This window comes from Vigna umbellata, chromosome 8, assembly GCF_029865625.1.
Source record: "Vigna umbellata cultivar VRB3 chromosome 8, Vumbellata_1.0, whole genome shotgun sequence".
In the NCBI taxonomy this organism is placed as follows: domain Eukaryota; kingdom Viridiplantae; phylum Streptophyta; class Magnoliopsida; order Fabales; family Fabaceae; genus Vigna; species Vigna umbellata.
Window position 1 is genome coordinate 43,247,941 of NC_142172.1, and position 22,054 is coordinate 43,269,994.

Sequence of the window (22,054 nt, forward strand, 5' to 3'; positions counted from 1 at the left end):
AATTTTTTTTACAATTAAGAACAGTGTTCAGGTCCAATTCTAGGATCCATATTCAGCTAAAATCCTATTAGATTCAAACACGCTTTAATATTATTTTACGCCAATATCAATTAACTAACTGATTCGTTTTTATATTCAAATATTAATTGTTAATTTTATTAGCGAAGGAGTTAAAATCACAACTTTTTTCATTTTTCTTTTTAAATTCTTCAAAACCAATCTTATTATATCTCTTAAAAAGGTTGATGGAAAGAGTTGAATTCACGACTTCTCTTACTCTTTATTCTAACTTTTATCATTAAATCAACCTTATAATTTCATAATGGATATTTAAACAATATCTATAAATATTTAAAACAACATCCATAATGTATGTTTAAAACTAAAATATTTATAATATGATGTTTGTTTTCTTCTTTAAACACATGCTGTATATAATATAAATTGTTTATTGCAGTGTCTTTTATAACAAAAATCAAATTTAGAGATTGATTGTGAATGTTTTGACTATTGTATGCCATATGGTTTAATTTTACTTGCAGTTGTTAGAACTTAACTTGGGTTATGTCATCGCTGATTTTGATCTTTCTATTATTGAAATGAATGAGATATATAAAATTACAATTTGTATAATTATATATTGATTGAAAATAATATTAATGTTTAAAATGTCTTATGATTGTCTTTAACTACTGAGTGATTAAAAACATTTTTATGATAACATTAGGTTACAAAATTTGAAATAGATATATGTCTGAAAATAAAAATATAATTTTTTTATAGCCAAACCAGTAAATCTAAGTTTGAATGAAATTGTTTTTTATTTAGATTAATGGGTGGAAAAATTATAAACTCCGAATCAGACCAACGCAATGAAATTTGAATGATTTAAATTTGTTTTATCCTATATTTAATCAAAGTACCTTTTTCTACATATAGATTTTTGGATGCCTATCAGCAGTTACTATTACTATATCTGATGACGAAATCTTTTATCGGGCTAATTTGCAATTGTTCTGATTTCTTTTAGTAATAAACTAATTAAATGATTTGAATATTTTCTACTTTTTAAAAAAAAATCAATTACATTTTCTTAATTTGATATAATAAACTAATTTTTTCTCTTTTAAAAAAATTAAATGAGAAATTTAAAACAATAAAATAATATTGAAATAAACTTCAAAATAGTGTCACAAAATAAGTTATAATTTAAAAAAAATGTTATAATTTCATACATTACTGTAAAAGAAATTATTTCAGCAGTCTCAAACATTTTTGTCTGTATAGATAATCGTTTTAAGAACTTGTCCCTTTTAAACAATTACTTTCTACAATTCACGCACAAGCAGTTTGCATAAGATGTTACATATGCATGGTCTTGACCTTTGTTATGTTTCAATAATAAAATTAAATTACACGTTATGCAAAACGTGCTCTTCACTGTAGCTTTAACGGCGGATAGAACTTTATCTATTTGGTTGGTCAACCCTCGTAGTAGTAATGTAAAGCTTACGTGTAGATAGAAATACAAAGATGACAATCACAAAAAACACCAACAATAATAGTGTCAAGTTAATTTCCATGATAAGCAGGCACAAATTAATAATTATACTTTAAAGTTTCATTAATCATTCTTATTTTTAAAATTAAATAAATTTATTTTTATGTCATATTTATACAAATTATTTAGGCTTTATTAATTTCGTCTAAATATTTGGAGTGTTATAATAAATTTAAAATATGAAAATTTTAAAAATCATAGCAAAAAAGTAACACAAGTTGAAAGGATCTATCGATACTAACACGTTAGACATAAGCTTTTACAGTAATAAAAATGTATCACCTCAATCAGAGAGTAGTGGAATTAATCAAATACATGAGATTGAGTTAAGCAGTGCAATTATTAGTGTGTCCTTTATATCCAACTTTAAGTAGGGGACCACCAATCTTCTGATTTAAGTTTTGGATATAATCTACGGCCATGCCTATTTGATCTGATGCCCAACGCTTTCCCCGTAACCCAACACCAAAATCAAAACATCAAACCAAAACCCACCTTTTGTTATGCATATCTGTAAATATCCCACCCAAGCTTAAATTATTACACCAAAGAAAGCTGCAATAATATCACCAGTAGTTGCTATTAAAAATATAGTAGCAAGGACAACCTTTGACGAGTTCGAAAGCAAGTGAAGAGCGGAGAGATGAACCTAGAACAGACATTCTCGTTCTCCTTTTTTTTTTTTCAATTTCCACTACGAATGATCTTCTTCTCATGATTGTCTGAGGTGGACAATATTATATGCTGATTCTCTTCGTTCATTTTCTGTCCAGGATCACTCCCCTCAAGTGATTCTTGATCCCAGTTCAGATCTTGTTCAATAATATATCGTCTTGCTTATTGAATACAACATCTTTCCAAAGAGGAAATATGTTTTAAGGAAAAACAATTGACCGATGACTATGATTTAGAAACTCAACCTTCAATTTTCCTACGTCTTTCCTTTTCCATTATGTGTTTTGGTGTATGTTATTTGTATGTTTTTTTTTAATAGTTGATATCACTTTTGTCTTTTTATATTATTAATCAAATTAAGTATACTTCTTTGGTCTGTACGACCTTCGATATCCTGAATGTAATCAAAATGGTGCAGGATCTCTTTTGGGAGCTTATGAAAAAGGCCACTTCAGAGTCAATTGGGATCGGTCCTTCTGGTTTAGCTTATTTATAGTTTTGTCGTTCAAATTTGAATTAGTCTAATTTAAAAAAAAAATGAATTTAGAATTTTACATGGTAAAAATATATTTACACTTAAATTTGTATTTTCTAGCAAATTGGTCAGGCAGGAGTTTACGATAAATTTAAGATATGCATATATTGTTAAATGTTCAAAAAGGTAAGAAGTTTAGTAAAAATTAATTTTGAAGGAATTTATATAATGCGATATTAGAATTTAAAGAGGAATTTTTTAGATTTTCTATTTTGGTTATTGATTTAAACATACGAAATTTAATTGATTCGGTTTGTAAAAAATAAAGAATATAATTTTAAATCAATGAAGTGGACGCTCACAATTTAAGGTTAGGAGGAGTATTTTATAAGGACTATAAGAAATAAATAAATAAACTCCTCAATAAATTTGGATTAATTTATACAGTTATTAAAAATAAAATTTAAAAAAGTATTTTGTGAAAATTTTCTGTGTATATTAATTTTAGCGTATGGGTGTGAAAACTAATTTTAATCAGCCTTCCTATTTTATATTGTAAAATCTTTATGAACAAATCATACAAACAAACTCAAAATCTTGTAGGAGAGGAAGAAATAGGCTAATTTCATTTCAGAAATTAATCAATTGTGCGTGGACTTTATTTACCAGAGTACACTTCCTTTAACATGCCAAAGAAAACCAACGACAGAATATGATATGCACTTGCAAGCAGAATTTGGATTTGCAGCTCAGTGGAGATACACGGAAGATGATTGCCAGCATTCTTCATTTGTTAAAATCTTTTAAGTTTTCTTCTTCAAATTGAACTACTTTTCTGACATTTTACTTTTGTGGTCACATTTCAAAAGACAAAAAAGATCACAAAAACACGTCATGAACCAACGATCATAAACAAATTTATATTTCTTTTCACTAGATTAACAATAAATTGAGACCTCTAAAATATATTATTTTAACCGTAAGTCTGTAAAGGAAATATTGTAAGAATTAATTATTATAATCAATCATCACATTCAAATTATTCAATTTAAAATATGAAATTGGCACTAAGTAGTATGTTTCCGATTTTACTTTTTTTATTGGATTTTAAAATCTGATTAAATGTGAATTTTTTTTCTTATCAGATTTCAAAATTTAGTTATATGTAAATTTTTCTTTTTCATCATATTATAAAATCTGATTATATATACATTATTTTACCAGATTTAAAAATTTAGTTATATCCCTAAAAACATAATTGGATTTGGTGTTGCAGTTCACATCACATCTTTCAGATTTTTTGTTATTCGATTTATTATTATGTAAAGGATAAGATGAGAAAAAGAAAAAATTTAGAGGTGCAAAAAGAAAAACATGGGGTGCAGGAAGAAGCATCCTAACTTTTAGTTAACGGATTAGTTTAGTTGGGTTGAAGCCCATGTCCACCTTCTTAATTTTAAATATTCAGTGAGTTTTCCTTTCTATTCTTTCTCATGATTTGCCAAACAAACATAAACACAAGTTTTAGAACATTTGTTCAATATTCAAGAAAAACATATCTATAAATGCTTTTTCTTTACATGATTCAATAATTCTTAGATGCATTCTCTTAAATACTTATATAAATAGAAAATAAAAAAACAGAATAACTTCTTTATAAGTTAAAATTAATTTATTTGATGTAAAATATCCAAAAACACATCGGTCATTTGATGTAAAGCTAATATTTCTTTTATCATTCTTTATCAATATGTATTAGCTGTTTGAAGATGTCAAAGATAAATAAGAAAGACCAGTAAAATTGTTTAGATTAAAAAAAATATACTAAATGAAAAAAAAGGTTCGTCTATATTTATTATTACTGCTATTATTTATATTACTATTATTATTTGGTTTATTCTGTTTTATTTGATTTTAGTCAATTAAATTTTTTTGTTTAATCAACTATGAAATTAATTTTTAGGTATAAATTATTATAAAAGTTAAAAAATACACACTTTTCCTATTATTCTTCGCACACAAGAAGGAAAAGTTGGATGAAGTTTTTTTTTTCGTAATTATTGCCTCGTTTTTTCAACTTTAGTGGTATTCATCGCTCCAAGCACACATTATACGTGTTTGATATATTGCTCAATTAATGAACTAAATAGTAAATAAAAAGAGAGAAAGATATAAAAGAATATAATTATATAAATGACATTTATGTTATTTTAGACAAAAATAAAAAATTACTGAAATACTAAAGTAGCACAATAATTATTATTTTTTCTATAAAATTGAAATAAGTAATATATTTATTTAATTTTTTTTCCATAATAGTTATAGTTTGTCTATGTAATTTTTATCATGATTTGATGTGATCGTTGTTTCTGTATTCTTTTATTACTTATTATAGTAGCGGTGTAAATTAGAAATTAAAAATTAATTTATTTTGCTCTCGGAAAGGTATTTAGTTCTTTTGTAAAGGTAATAGATTGGGGTTATAGTGTGGAATTAATTTGTAGATTATGTATTACTATTATCTTTTGTATGTACAACTTGCTACCATTATAGTTCCTAAACATGTGCGATATATCCTTCTTCTTTTTATTCTTTCACGTTGAGAAGACGATCTCATGTCTTTAAAGTACGATTCTAAACCTCAAGAACGCCAAGCCCTTCAAATTTAATATGACAACTGGTTTACACCAACGACTGTGACTTTCCATCTAATCACACTTCTTTTTTCCAATTTTCTTTCTATCATTTGGTTAATCTTTTATTAAGAATATCAAGTTAAAAAAATAAAAAAGAATTTTACATTTTAAGCATATGCTTCAATTGCAAACGGGTCGTTGTTCCAGATTTTGGTGGTATTTTAATGTCTGGCATATGTGATCATTGATTACATGGGTAAGATCCATTTACATCCACGATGACTACATGCATGACTTCAAGCAGAAGAAGACTGTGCAAAAGTTTAATTATTATCACTATTTCTTTAATTTCATATCTTGTTTTCTTAAGGACCTTGAAAATGTCTTAATTCTTGTCTTGCTTTTAATATATTATTTAGACGTTGCTCACTCTGACTCTTTCTAGTAAACAATTTTAATATGATAATGTAAAAGTGATGTATAATACTCTGACTCTTTCACATTTTTTTTATATATAGCAATGATCGATCTATAGTATAATATAAGGAGAAAATATCTCCATTATGTATGATTACGATTCACCTTTTTATTGTAATGGTTGGTGTTTTACAATTATAAAGATTAATTCTTAGGTTGTTGATGTGTGGTTTGTAATTTGTAACTTTGTATTAATTGAAAAACTTTGTCTTTAATTCTATTTCCATTGGCAACTTTTGTCTTTTAAGCATATGGGACCATTTCAAAGTCACAACTTTACCTAAGAAGTGAATTGAAGTTGAAATATTTTAATGGAAGGAGCCAAAACTTTTGACCTGAATTTGAGATCAAGACGCACTGCAAGGTTCTTGTGTCGTAAACACCATTATAGCCACAAATTAGCATTATATTAATGCAAGATCCCATGATTGTGTGAAAAGAAAATATCATAAAGCATCTAAAGTCTTTTTCCTAAAATATTGCTACAAAATAACGTGGCAGCTTCAAGTGAATATCTACCACGAGGCTACGTGGATTCATCTACAACACATGATTTAACTTCCTTATTGGAAAGATAAATTATGAAATATCATGAAAAGTAATATATATATATATATATATATATATTAAATTGAAGAGTTTGGTAGAAGGTTTTCTAATATAGAGTCGAGATCAACCATTTTACTGGAAGGTTTAATTCTAAGTTACTCTGTCGTTGTTAGGCAAAATCGTTTGTCGATTTCGTCAAATTAAAAGATTATTTTTCATGTCAAAATCTGTAAAAATTCAACAACTCAACATATCTTATTTAGATTTATAAATTTTAGAATTAAGTTTTAATTAACAAAGAACTAACTATAATTCAATCAATAATTAACATTAATTTTTTTTACTGAGATCTTTGCAATCATGAAGGAAACTCGTATGGAAAAACATATATAACGTTCAGACTATGAAATCGTCGGGCAATTTATTAAATAATATAAACTATGATGATGTTTAATAATCCTTAAAAATATCTATTTTATTATATAAATCCATGTGTGATCTTTTTAATCTATTTTATTTGAATGAACAATTTATTAAATAATATAAAGTACGATGATGTTGTTACGATAAGAACTTTTTTGTCTGAATTAACATTCTTTAATTTCAAATAATTTATTTATTTTTTATCTGTTGATGGTATGATAATATTTTGTGATTGTATTATTTACATGAGTAAATTGATATAGCTGCGAGTTTCAAAGAGAATGATGCCGATTCAAGTTACGTTTGAGATACTTTTGAATGAATGCATATATAGTTATCTAAGTTATCCTAAAATATGTGTAGAAATAATAGGAGATGAAGATTTACATAGTATTTCTAGTAGATAGAATTTATGGTGTCTTACACAATATCCATGCTTGCCCTGGCAATAATTCTTATTTTTTTTATTTGAATAGATGAAATATAAAACTTCCCCAAATAAAAGAGATAAAATAAATTACAAATAAATAAAGAGTTACATATACTAAAATTTTGATCTAACCAATCTTGATTATTTAATTATTATTGTGTACTTTATGGGTATAGTTTGATTATAGAAAGATATCCGGTAAATTTATAATTTAAAAAAGATACGTTATCTATAAAAATTTTAAAAGATGAACTTTTAAATAAGTAAAAATAATTACTTTAAATATGCTTATTAGCATTGTTTAAAAGATGTTCTTTATTTTTATTTAATTTAAAATTATAGCTTTTAATTGGTCGGAGGAATAAAAGTAAAATATCAAATGTAAAGATATCCAATCAATAAAAAGTCATACAGAATGGGAGTTGCGGCGATATTCATTAAAGAGTTTTTACAGAGAAATTGCCAGCAGGTTGTGACCATGAAGCATTATATTAATCTCCACTGGTTTTGTATTTCAAATATTAAAAGAATCTTATTGAATATATAACAGTAAATAATAACTAATAATCCGGGTATATTCTTAAAAAGAATTACTAAAATTTTAGCAGAAAATAAAGAAAAAACAGACAAATTTAATATCTTTTAATACTTGAAAGCTGGGCACGTAAAGAAAGACATATTGATTAATATTTGGTAAACAACTAAACCTACTTATTTTATCGAGTTATTCAAATTAATAAAAAATAATAATAATTTTTTGTCAATATTTTAACATTATTTACATATTATTTTTTAATTGATTTAAAATTATTTTACAATCAATAATAATAATAATAATAATAATAATAATAATAATAATAATAATAATAATAATAATAATAATAATAATAATAATAATAATAATAATAATAAATATAAATATAAATATAAATATAAATATAAATATCAACGTACAACCATCACAAAATAACAACGTGTAAATAATATTAAAATGTTATAAAACAATTATTGTGAAATATCGTTATCCTAAAATAAACGTGTTACACTTTGATAGACCAGCATAGGTAGGGTGTACGAATTCACCAAACCCTACCCGCCACCCCCAACATTTTAAATTTTTCTTTTAAATGGATGAAAAAGTCTAAATAAATAAAAGGATAAACATATCCCCATGCCAAATGAAAACGTTTCCTTAATTAACTCAAGCTTTCTCTCTGTAAAAATTAAAAAGGAAAGATTTTACAAAAACCGACTAATTTTATGATAGAAAAAAAAACATCTTTCTTTCAAAGAAAGTTAGTATTAATTGAAGTCATGGTGCTTAATTAAGTAGCATTTATATTCTTATGTGAAGGTCATAAGGTGGGGTTGTGTTATGAACAGTAGCCTCAAATAATTAGTCGGAAAGTGAGGTCAGTGTTCACATACTATCACTTCCCTCCGTGAAAGGATAGCTATATATGGAGGAGGAATCTTTGGCATATAAGGCCACTCCTCTCTCAAACAAAACATCACATTAATTACATCAAACTACAATGTTTCTGTTTCCTTAACCAGGATAATAATTTGGAACAGTACTGTTGATCAAGCTGACCAACCATGTTTCCTTTACAACGCGGCAATGAGCTGGTGATCCAATTTTCTAATGTCCTCCAACCGCAACACAAAATCTCTAAAGATCTCATCCTGGATGATCACAACAGCGATAATTCTCCCCTTGTCGCTTATTCAGACAAAAAAGTGCGTACTAGCCCCCCCAATAAACTCTTTTATGCGCCTGAAACCAGTCACGCTAATTCTGCAGAAGAAGAATACGCAAAGAAGATGGTTCACAGAGAGATTGAGAGGCAAAGGAGGCAAGAAATGGCAACCCTTCATGCCTCTCTTAGATCCCTTCTCCCTCTTCCCTTCATCAAGGTCAGACAATTAATTATATATATCTCTACTTTTTCATTTCTTTTTCTTTTCCTGATTGTGTTCTGGTTAGGGTTATTAGTATAATTCTTATTCTACTGGAGTTTCAGGGAAAGAGGTCGATGTCTGATCAAATGAACGAGGCGGTGAATTACATAAACCACCTGCAGAAGAATATTAAAGAATTGAGTGAGAAGAGGGATAAGCTGAAGAAGAAAGTTGCCATAAATTCCAGCCTCGAAAGCCGTGAGAACAAGCATGAATCATGTGGTTTCACTGTCCGCCAAACTAGTAGTGGAGCCGTGGGAATCGAATTCAGTGGATTGAGTGAGGAAGGGGTTTCACTTTCTAAACTGTTGGAACTGTTGTTAGAAGAGGGACTTGAAGTTGTTTGTTGTCTTTCAACTAAAGTCAATGGCAGACTACTCCACAGTTTGCAGTGTGAGGTATGTACACATTCTTGTCTTTCTTTATGGTGTTACACGTTTTTTATCTTGTTAGGAAGTATGCATATACTAATATTTTACGTTTCCCTTCTATTATTGGTGAAATGTGTTCACTCACAGGTTGTCAATTCCGACACTGTAGATCTGTCTGAGCTGAGAAGAAAATTCTCCAATGTAGTTCCATCATTTAGAGTTTCTGAATAAAACTTTGGTTTGGATATTTCTAGGCTCACTGTCTGCTGATCAACTGTAAATTATAACATACATAACCATATATCTTCCCTTTCTAACTGATTCTTAATTTCTCACTCGGTTACACTATATATGTTGGACAATTTTTTTTCTAAACCTTGTACTTTCAGTTTCGGGAAGAGAAGGGACAAATCTGGTGTAGATAAAATTTGCCTCCTCTTTCTCTTAACAATGTCTACGCTATTTGAAATTTAACGTGATGGAGAGAGTTATGTTTCATTGATTTCATAACCACATTCATCTCTAATTACATATGTTACTTACCCTTGAGAAATCTGTCGTCCACTATATATTATATAAATTTCGTGATATTTAGATATAATGACCTTCAATCGTCCTGTTTATTGATTCATCATAATTTGACAGAGTAACTAATTGGTAGAAGTATTCCTTCGGATTTTAACATGTTTCTTAGGTTTGAATTATTTTCAGGTTGAATGTTGAAAATTTTCCCACACACAAATCTATACAAGAAAAAAGAAGTTAACTTACCAATAAAAAGACTGTGGGACTACCATCTACAGAAATACCATCATCTCAATGTTGTTTAAACTCGTTTGATCTTGTACTAAAAATTACTTACTTTTAACAAAAGAATGGTATATATAATAAGAATCTTTAGACTTGATGTCCATATATAACTGAGATTTAACTGTAGCGTACTAACAGTGTCATGATTATCAAACAACAGACATAGTGGCCAAGAACAGCCTGCTTCATGATAACTCAAAACTTTTTTAAACATTTCAATTACACCATCGTACTTATCTACCTGAGGGTGTATTAAGAGAATTTTTCTTAACAGAAGGGAAAAATCGTCTTTTAAGATGTACAACATTGAACAAAACTTTATCTTTTACAGTAAATTTTTTGTATAAATGACATGGAACAAAACCCTGATCAATATCTTCAAGGGATAAGCTATATGTTTTTCAGTAACGTAGGATTTTTATAGTGTTAATGTACGCCAGCATTTATCTCTCTCCAACCAAAGAGAAAACAAAACCGGCAAATTCTGATGAAGCATGATGCATGTGCATTCATGCATGAGCTGAGTTCAAGTTAGCTTAGCCGGTTCAAATAGTTTGAACGGCGATACTTTGAATTCACATATTTCTCTAGATAATTTTTCTTGAAACATTTTGAATTAGAAAGATATAGTGCCTTTATGCAGTTTATCCTAATTAGAATATTTTGACAATTAAGTCAGAAATCACAGGATAGATATAACGTTAAAATATCTGTCTTCGAATAGCTTAATAACAATTCCATAAGGAGATCATTGTTAATGTCTGCAAATTATGTGAAGATGTGTAGATATCTCTTATTAGCCACTTTCCCCTAGTTTATCATGATCAGAAGGACCTTGTGTATTCTTTAAAAGATATGTATAAAATAGAATCTTATTATTTTGTTCTGCATACGATACTTTTGTTTGGTTTCATTTTTAATTCCTTTAGCAGATTTTATTTTATGTCCTCCTCACATATGGCAGAATAAAACCTTCGATTATTTATCTTCTGTTCGGAACTCCTAAGTTAGGTTTTCAAACGAAGATGAAAATAAATATTTTCAAACACTTATATGTTTGATCTGTTTTCTTTTTTCCACATTGATTTGAAGTTAGATTAAGCTGCTTTGCTACTGTTTGGATGGTAAATTAGTTAACTTTATATCCTACAAAAGCACACGTGTGGGCTTTGAAATAAGAAAAATCGAGGAACCTAAACTTCAAAATTCTGACGTAAATGTTAGGATGTAAAAATAGTTGTCTTGTTAGTTTGTTAAATGATATATATATATATATATATATATATATATATATATATATATATGATTGCTTGGAATTTAATATGTCAGTTACACGTGAAAATTCTATTGTCATAATATTTAATTTAATGATTCATATTTGATTATTTTTCTAATATACATTTTCTACACCTAGTCCGTAAATATTATGATATATAACATTTTTTTAATGGTTTTGGAATAAACTTGTCATATCATGTTATATAAGGAAAATCACACGTTAATAGTAATAACTTTATTTCGATAATACTTATTATATTAAAGTGAATTACTAATAAGAATTAAAAGAAATATTATTACATAATAGTTATTCAAAATAACGATTGTCAAAGTATTGGAACTCTTATAATAGGTTTTCATCAAAATTTATCTTATAAATTGGTTTTATAAAGTTGAATTAAGTATAAAGTCTATTTCTTAACATATATTATATATCATCCTAACAAAATTTATTGTTTGTTGAGTATAATATTTTATCCGTCATCGGATTGTTATTGGACTCTCCGTTAATGTTTAATTTTACTTTTAGTGTTTTGAAAGTATCAAATTAATTAAATATAAAATTATTTTACAGTATATAAATGAATGTAAATTTTATTTTATAAATTAATTTTATAAAATTGAGTTAGATATAAAATTCAATTTTTAACATTTTAAAAAAACAAATATTTATGAGATGTAATTTTGAATTGAAACAATACATATGTGTAAATGATAAATGATGCACGAGACAAGTTTGGAAAAATATAGAAACTATCCATTTTCTATGAGCTTATATTCATGGAATAAAGTGACAATAAATGTATAATCGGTTTCAATTCAACTTATGGTGTATTATGTATAACAAACTTGCATTCCATATTTGTATAGATTAATTCCATAACTAAAAAGTGAATGTATAGGCCTAATGAAACACTAAGGGTAACGTAATGTTGAAATCACATAATGGTAGTCAAAAGAATTAAAGCAAAACATTCTCAAGAATACCAAGAAACACTTTACGCCTCAAATGGGAAATAACCTTAATGGCAGGAGTATAATTAATCTAGAAAAACCTCATATTAGTGGCTTAAGTCCTTAACAATGAAATATATATAGTATTATAATCTATACCTATCTATCTATATATTTATACTATTTTATTATATAAAGGAGATTTCTCATTTTGATGCACACATTTAAAATTAAAGTAATTATTTTTATAATTTTATCCTTTTAATGACCGTTTTTAAAAATTGTAATTTTTTATTTGATCATTTTTTTAAATTAAAATAATTATTTATAATAAAATTGTAAAAATTATATACATTTATTTTTATAATTATAATTTTATTATAAAAAGGTAAACACACATATGTAATGTATTTGTTTTGTCTAGTATATATAAAGAGCATATGTTTTTTCAAAGTTAATCTTTTAAGTAATCTGTTTGATATATTTTAAATTAAAATAAATTTAGTTATATTTTAAAATGAAAATAATTATTTACAATAAATCATAATTATTTGCAAAAGCCCAATTCGGGTCACATATAAAATATTTAGAATATTGAGGAGTGTTGTTCCTTCCACCACCACCAAATGCGCACCACCTCATGCCTAATTTGTCATTCTTCATTTAATTACTGCACAGTAAAATGGATGTCAACGTCCGTTTCACCGAATGTTGATATCCGTGAATGGATTTTTACATCCGTAGAAGGTTACATCTTTTAATTTTTTTTTGTTATTTTAGTTTATTGTTTTTATTTTAGATTTTATTTTAATAATGTTTTTTATTTGTATATATTTATGTTTTTGTATTTTTTATTTTATTTGTATATATTTAATAATGTTATAAATATATTTAAAAACATATAGTTAAGTTGGAAAATAGATGTGAAAATCCTTCAACGGATATTAACATTCGTTGTACCATCAAACTAATTTAATTAAATTAATAATTATTTCATTAAATAAAATAAAATTAATTTACATATAATTACGTAACATATTATACAAAGCAAAAAACTTTAAATGCTCTATAAATTAATTTAAAATACAATAAATTAATAAACTAAAAACTAAAAAAAACTTCATGTGACATATCTATAAATATTTTAAAATATGGTGGTGCTGGGAGAATTTGGAGTGGTACAGAAGTTGAAATCCGAAATGAAATGGTCTTTGAAGAATGAAAACTATTGGGCCTGCCGGTTTTTAATTTGTTTCCTGCACCTCCTGTTTTCTTCCTTAACCTCATACCCTTATTGAAATGACTTCATTATCCTTAATGAAAAACCTAAAATCACTCCATCTTCCACTTCTTCTCACGTGTTCCTCTGCACAACATGGCTACACTCACTTCATCCCCTATACGTTCATTTCCTCCATCGATAGTGAGAAGCTTTTGAAGATGAAAATCAACGTTTTTTTTTATCGTTGCAACCCTTAAACCCCTAATTTCACTGTTCTTTCTTCATCATTGAAAAATCTACATGTTCTGAAAGATCCATTATCACCAACAACTAAGTTTATAGAAATCTCGCTTCGCGACTCCGTTTGGTCATAGAATCACCTCAAAATACCTATTTTTATGTGTTTTGAGGTGTTCTTTTGGTGTGTTTCATATTAAATAAATTTAATCATATATATAGAGAGAGAGAGAACATATCATTAATTATCATTAAATATGTTAAAGTTATTATACGTTATTAATTAATTTATTAAAGTCTTTTAATAATATTAAATATTCAAATATTGTTACTAATGAAAAATAAGTGTATGTCATCTATAATGCTTTTAAGAAATGTTTACCATACAAATTATTTGAGCTTAAAATCATGACTACGGTCTAGTGTTAGAACATAAAATACTATTACCACCTTATATAATATATTTTTATGTAGCTTTTGAATGCATTAATTATTTTTTAAATTAACTAACAATGTATAAAGGATTGATATGCAAATTTAGAATTTAGTTGCATAACAAGATTGAATAATAAATCAAATAATTATGATATTTTTTAATTTTTTAGTAAATTTTTTCTTATTCTTAAAACCAATTATATCTTTAAAAATCAAACACACTTTGGCAAGACAACAAAATATTCAAAGTGAATATTTGACTTTATAATTTTTTGATAATAATAAATATACAAAGATTGTTACTGATGTACTTAAATGTAAATAAAAAATAAGTGTATCTATAATGCTTTAAAACAAATGTTCATCAAACAAATGATCTAGGATAAAGATTTTACATTATTCCTACAGGTAAAAACATTGTAACAAAATATGCATACTGCGAACATATAATTCATTCAATTATAATCTAAGTTGAACCTTTTTTTCAATTGAGAAATAACTAAAATAACAATTAAGGTGATTTTAATTATTAAAATCATTTATTTATGTCAAATCCACAATCACTATTTTAAATAATACTTCTTAGTATATTTTTAATTTATTACATATTTATTTTAAGTTTGTAAAACTTATTTATTTTCATTGTTGAAATAGAATATTTTATTAATTATTAAAAAAATATGTAAAAATATTTACTAATATTTTATTTAGATCAAAATTCCTTATTTAAATAGGCGCAATTATCTGATTTGATGAAATAACATAAATATATTATCAATATAAAAATAATAAAATTTTTATTCAATTCTATAAAATAAAATATTTATATTATTTTTAATTATTTTCCACAAATTTAAATTTACATATTAAATATATTTTATTTTTTTAAAACACCCATACACAAATTGTTATCATTTTAATTTTACTAACTTCCAATATACGTGGATGCAACACTATAACTAAATGCAATTGTTTATAAATAAGCATCATCATAATATAAGTAATTCAAAATTTGAAATCTAAAAATATGTATTTGAATTTGAAATTCAAAATGTGAAAAAAATATAAAAAGTTGAAGCTTTTTTAATGGATCATTAATATTGTTAAGTTAATGTCTCTTATTTAAATCATATTTATCATCATAATTTAAAATATAATAATATATATTTTAAACTTCTGGATTTACTTTTAATTATAATAAAAATAAAATTCAGTAGTTTAGGTACATTTTGAAAGGAGTAAACACCTAGCCTTTATTTCATGTTTGTTTTAAAATGTAATATGAAAATTGACACTAAAAAACCTGTATCCTTTGTGATCATGTGCATCACTTCGGAATAACTGGAGTTGTCTGAACTACTTGCCGTCTTGAATTTATTCACAGTTTGCTTTACGAATAGAATGCAATTATTTTGTTGCATGAGAATTTTCAAGCAGATTCAATCCCAAATCCATTTGTTTCTCTTATTGTAAAATTATGTGAGAATCATTCTGTAAGAAAAGCAAGTTGCTTGATATCAAATTACTTATGAATTCAGACATTCATCATACATCCTCTGGTTTTGGTCCATTTTCCAGCAAGCAGAGTGCCTGGAGAAAACAAAATTTACAGTTGTAAAGGAAATTTTGACAGGTCTCAAATCAAAGCCTTTACATTTACTACCCATGAACTATTAGGTCAAATAACAACTTAAAACTGGTAGGAACCCTGTTGCCGCATTGATTGAGGAAACATGGGTCGGTTTGAGTTTGACTTCACATGGAATAAATCAGGAACAACCTCTTTTCATGTAAATTGGATAGGAAATTATTCTATGATACTATTTTTTTTTTAAAAAAAATTCTTTCTCTTTTTTCTTTTTAATTTTTTTATAATTATTTTATCTTTGTATAAAAAATGAATATAAATGTATACTCTTACATGAATTGTTTCCATTAGTAATAATTTCTTCTGCCTCAATAAAATCATCTATCAGATGGGAGTGTACTTCTTGTGCTTGTATGGATGTTAAAATTCCAATTTCACTTAGGAGAATTACATCTAGAAAACTATTCAAAGACAAAAGAAAATGAATCAGTAATGGAAGACCACCAAAGAATGACTTGGTATACAAAAGGCAGTCTGCTTTTTCATCACCAAAACTTTCTTCTTTTTTTTAACATTTCCATTCCAAAAAGTTATGTGAACAAGAAGATGATCCTCCCTCCACTAAACTACAGAACAAACCATGATTTTGAAAAGGCTAGAGGTGAGTGTGAAAGAAGGAGGAAGAGTTAAATAGACAAAGATGGGGAATAGTGGAGGAAAACTGAGTTCCTCCAATAGCAAGAAAACAAGTGTTACCCCTTCTAGAACTACCACAGGTGACTGGATGAAAAAATGTTAGTCACTGTCACCGACCCTGGCTCCTGGAGTTGAGGGGGAAAGTATTGCGCGGCAACTGTGGAGGCTCCAGCTCCCCACTTAGCATTCCCAGAACCTCCTTCATGGAAGGTCGACGGGTCGGTGACTTTAGCAAACAAGCCAGCGCAACCGTCACGCACAGACTAGCCTGCTCTTTGTCCAACCCCTCAACATCCTCATCCACCACTTCTAGAAGCTTTCCCCTCCGACCACATATCCTCGCCCAAGACACCAGATTCGCACGTTGAAGCTCCGATATGGGCGACCCTGTCACCTGAAGTGGCCGCCTCCCAGAAACAATAACAAGCAACAAAACCCCGAAACTGTACACGTCGCACTTCTCAGAAACATCTCCATTGTATCCATACTCAGGAGCCACGTAGAAAACCGTTCCCCTCATACTCGGAGTACTACTCACACCACCACTCTTGGCCACTATTTCACCGCTACAAGTCCCTGAATCGTAGCTGTTCCATCCAACTCCGTGTACATCACCGTTCAACCAAGAATCTACACTTCCACCACTTTTCCTACTCCGGTTCTTCTCCCTCTTGTACACATTCACATCACCATTATCTATCTCCAAATCACCATCACCGTTAACACCCTTTCTCTTTTTCTTCTCCTTCGTTTTCTTTTTCTTCGTCTTCCTCGCAAGCTCTTCCGAATACTCTTCCTTCCACCATTCCCTCGCGGCCCTTCTCTTCTCCATCTTCGGAACTCCACTATCATTCATCTTCTCCCACCACTCCAATTTCTTCCTACTTTTCTTCTTCTCCGCCAATCCACTGCTCGACCCAGAAGAAACCTTCTCCACCGTCGTCGGCCTTTCCTTCTTCAACTCCTTCCCAATCCAATCCATCACGTAATCCGACCCGGTGTTACCTTCAAACGATTGCTCTGTCTTGACGCTCACAGTTTCTAACTCCGACCCAGCATCGCTCTCGGACTCGTCCCTTCTCTTCTCGTCGCGCTTTGCTTTCAACTCTTGGACTTGGACATGGGGTTTTAAGCGTGCAAGACCGAAGTCGGCGAGTTTTGCACAGAAGGTGTTGTCCAGGAGAATGTTGGAGGGTTTGATGTCACCGTGGATGACCGGGGGGTCGAGCGAGTGGAGGTAGTGGATGCCTCTGGCGATGTCGAGGATGATGGAGAAGCGGTTTTTCCAGCTCGTTAGGTGAGGGGTTTTGGAGCGCAAGAGGGCGTCGTGGAGGTTACCGTTGTGCATGAGGTGGTAGACGAGGAGGAAACGCCGACGTTTAGGGTCGGAGGAGAAGCCGATGGCGGGGACGAGAGAGGGGGACCGAAGCCTGGACGCGAAGAAGAGCTCGTTGTGGAACTCGCGCTCTCCCTGCTGGGAGGCAGAGTCCATGAGCTTGACGGCAACCGGGTCGCCGGCAAGGGTGCCGGCGAAGACAGGACCGAAGCCACCGTGGCCGAGGCGCGTGGAGAAGGAGTTGGTGGCGCGGCGGAGGAGGGCGTAGGAGAAGGGGTGTGGGGGAGTGGAGTCGGAGTCGGAGGAAGGGGTGGTGCGTTTACGCTTGCGGAAGCAGAGGCAAAGTAAAAAGAATAAAGAGCAAAGGGAGGCGGTGGAAGTTACCGGAGGGGTTAAGATGCGGCGGTTAGAAGGTGGTGGTGACGTGGAGAGTTGTCGAGATGGCATGGCGAGAAAGAGAAAATAATAGGAAGGATGTATTAGGGATTATGAATGATAAATGAAGAAGTTTGAAGGAGAGAGTGTCTCTGCTCTGTGAATGCGACGGGGGATGAATAATGGTAGTGTGTACTTCTGACCAGACCGTTTCTTACTTTGTTGGCCTTCTTTTGATTGGGATTGGGACGTCACACGCCACAAAATTCTCTTTTTCCCACTCTTTTTTTTCTTTTCCCCTCTTTCCTTCTCCTCCAACAAGACAGATCTATTTCTGTGCAGACAACCTTCGCTCCATGCAAAACCATTCTCCTATATCTCTATTCTTGTCAGTCATGCCCTCAGTTCTTTCACAACCATCCAACCACAACACTATAAAAACTTTAGAATGCAGCTTAACATGACTACTGAATTATATTTTGCTAATCGGGTTATGTCATCATAGAGAAGTAGAGACAAAAGAATCATATTTTAATATATGGTAGAGTAACAAAAATCACTCCATTCATGTGAAAAATTAAAGATCGCTGTTCCAAAATCAAGCAAAACGTGTGGATTAGGTTGAATTTCACTGCAAAAATGTGATATTGTTCAGAGCCCGTTTGCTGCAGACACTATGAAACATCCACTTAATTTACAATTACGTTTTATCACAATTCAAATAAAAAAAATACTGTGATTTTCCCTCAATTGAACTCTGCACTTTCTTCTTTTTTAATAGAAAAAAAAATGGTTTTTTGAAGGTAAAAGTTGAAACCAGATCAGATGCAAATGTGGAAATGAAGAAGATTGAGGTTATCCTTTATGATATGTGTATGTTACCTGCACAATAACTGCTACCTATAAACGCAGTCCCTTTTTGAGTGTTTATGATTCATGATTACCTTATGAACATTATGAGGACTAAATGATTGCCTCTATTTCATAATACTTCTTCTCATTTTCATAAAGTTCCGTTCCCTCTTTTCTTTAGTTGCAAGGAAAAGCCAACCGGAAAAGACTAATTATTATAAATACTTTTTTATTTTTGTGACATACACACGTATAAATTTGAAGGTAAATTTGTCAACAGTAGCTTTGACCAGATGGATCCAACAACCCTTATAAACCTATCTTTATGTGACTTTTATTAAAATATTATACTTTACGATATCTTTTTGGCAAATTCTCTCTAAATATTTTCAATAAAAAATGTATCACAGTTGGCATGAAATTTTCAATAAATCATATGTAAAATAGAAAGAACGAGGTTATACTCTTCCGGTTTCAAACTTGAGACAGTTTCCCTGGTTTGGTGAAGGGGAAATTGTGTTCAACTCTTGATGAACACGAGATCGGTGGTTTTCTTTTGATTGATCCACTTTGTAGTTTTGTAATTGTAAATTTGTGGTACGAGACATTGACACGTTGCCTTTATTTTAGTTTTTAATTTTTCGGTCAGCTTAAGCTCCATAATAAAAATATAACTGTAGCCTCCACATGTCGCATCGAAACCTTTGAGTTTGTCATGTTGGCAATGGATTGCAAAATAAAATGGAAAATAAGTTTGTCCTAATTTGTCTCTAACATTTTTTAAGAAATGGCTACGACAATTCTCCTGAATTGACCCTTCACTAGCTTGCTACCTAGTTGTATCTTAAAATCAATTGTTTTGTAGGGTATGAGTTTCTCATGTAATTGTAAAGGTCATTTTGTTTGGTTCCATGTATGGGAGTTTGTTTTTGTATTCATTAATATATTTCTTGGTATACCCGTGCATGGCAGCTTTAGATTGCATAAGCATACACTAAAAATATATGTCAAACTTTCTAATTAAAAAAAAAAAAACCTTTAGTCAACAAAACTCACAACTCTTGTTGTTTTAGTCAAACAAAAATCATTTGGAAAATTCTAATCTCAAAAGAATAATCTTTTTGCTCAGATTATAGCCATATAGCCACCACACGTGCATATTCTTAATAACCAAATTTTTCCCACTTTTCCGATTTTTTTTTAAAATTAGTTCAATCTTTCGGCTATCATCTTACATTGGAAATTGTTTGTTTCTTTATACAAATATTTTTTAACATCATTTAAAAAAAATTATACACACGTTTTTATACCAAAATATCAAATTATTAATTCAAGTTTTATTTACTTAAAAGATTTGCAAGTAGATGACTTTATTTCTTCTAAATAATATAAGGGTTGCATTTTATAAAATAAAGTACGTTAATAATTATTGAATAAAAATAGTGTTATCAAAGTTTAAACAACGTCACATTTTGTTATACATGCATGTATGTGTATTTTTTTTCACGCAGTTACATAAGTTATAAATCTCAAACTATATTATTTATATTGTTTTGGTACATCCAATAAATTTAAATTATTTAAGAATAAAAGTCAGAGATAAATAAAAACAAAATCGTAGTAACAATTTAAGATTTCTAAACAGATAATATTTTAGACCAAAAGTAATTTAATAAATTTGTAGTAATGTTTAGGAAAGTTAGTACCTTAGGCAAAAAATAATCATAGAAATTAGTGTCAAAAAAATTACTATTTATTAATTATAGTTTTTCTTTATCTAACTTTTTGAGCTATACAATAATTAAGAAATTTTATTTTAATTTAATTATTTTACATTTCAGAGATAATATGAACATCTAGTTTAATTTACCATGCAACATAATTTATTTTATATCATTTTAATTTCGAAAAATCCATTTCAATAGTAATTATTTGCAACATGTAAATTTTATACCCGTTACATGTTTTTAAAAAAAAGTTACGTAATTCAGCACTTACAATAAAACTTTAATATATATATAGTATAGTATGGATATTTATTGGATAAAATATCTCATTAAAGATATTTTAATATTTATGAGTAACTAACCAGATTTCCAGGTAAGGTGATTTTTATTTGGCTTATGAAACACTTATAAATACAATGACAGAGTCAAAGGCAAGGTAGGTTCTACTTACGGATAATAAAATCACTTTCTTGAGAGCTAACTCACGCCTGACTTGAGCGTCGGAGTATCCTCGCATGTACCTTCCCCTCAATTGGTGAAAGTGGACGAGCGATACGAGCTGAAGGAGCGTGAACGACTTCCAGAAAGGTGAGAGAACGACAACAATTGAGGAGAAACGAGCGTCCTGGACATCTAGAAGCAACAAAGATACATCATCAAGGTACGTCTCTCGGCCCCACAAAATATCTACCGAAACATATATTAATGGAGATTAGGTTAGTCTGGCATAATATAAAAGACTAAGATTCTATCATAATGTTCGATCATAATATAATGGACTAATATTGATAGCATAGTATGGTATCATAAGCATAGTGTCTTTTTTTTTTAAACAAATCGTAGCATAGCGTCTTTTGTTGATAATTTTATTAACTGTTTAACATCAAATTAATATTATCTTATTAATATTCAACAAATATACAAACAATAATAATGTCTTTGAACCAAGCTTTAGGACAGAAATACCTTGGTCATTTGAAGCCTT

At 29.2% G+C, this 22,054-nt stretch overlaps 2 protein-coding genes across 2 annotated transcripts; one reads left to right on the forward strand and one right to left on the reverse strand.

The window, feature by feature from the left end:
• Positions 1-8,682: 8,682 nt before the first annotated feature.
• Positions 8,683-10,057, forward strand: LOC124835919 (transcription factor bHLH118-like). Its single transcript, XM_047310954.2, has 3 exons — positions 8,683-9,143; positions 9,251-9,586; positions 9,707-10,057. The coding sequence occupies exons 1-3, from the start codon at positions 8,826-8,828 to the stop codon at positions 9,788-9,790; spliced, it is 738 nt and encodes a 245-aa protein (XP_047166910.1). The 5' UTR covers positions 8,683-8,825; the 3' UTR covers positions 9,791-10,057.
• A 6,488-nt stretch (positions 10,058-16,545) lies between these two features.
• Positions 16,546-18,926, reverse strand: LOC124836005 (receptor-like serine/threonine-protein kinase At4g25390). Its single transcript, XM_047311060.2, has one exon. It carries the CDS (start codon positions 18,560-18,562, stop codon positions 16,889-16,891), a length of 1,674 nt encoding a protein of 557 aa, XP_047167016.1. The 5' UTR covers positions 18,563-18,926; the 3' UTR covers positions 16,546-16,888.
• Positions 18,927-22,054: the final 3,128 nt, after the last annotated feature.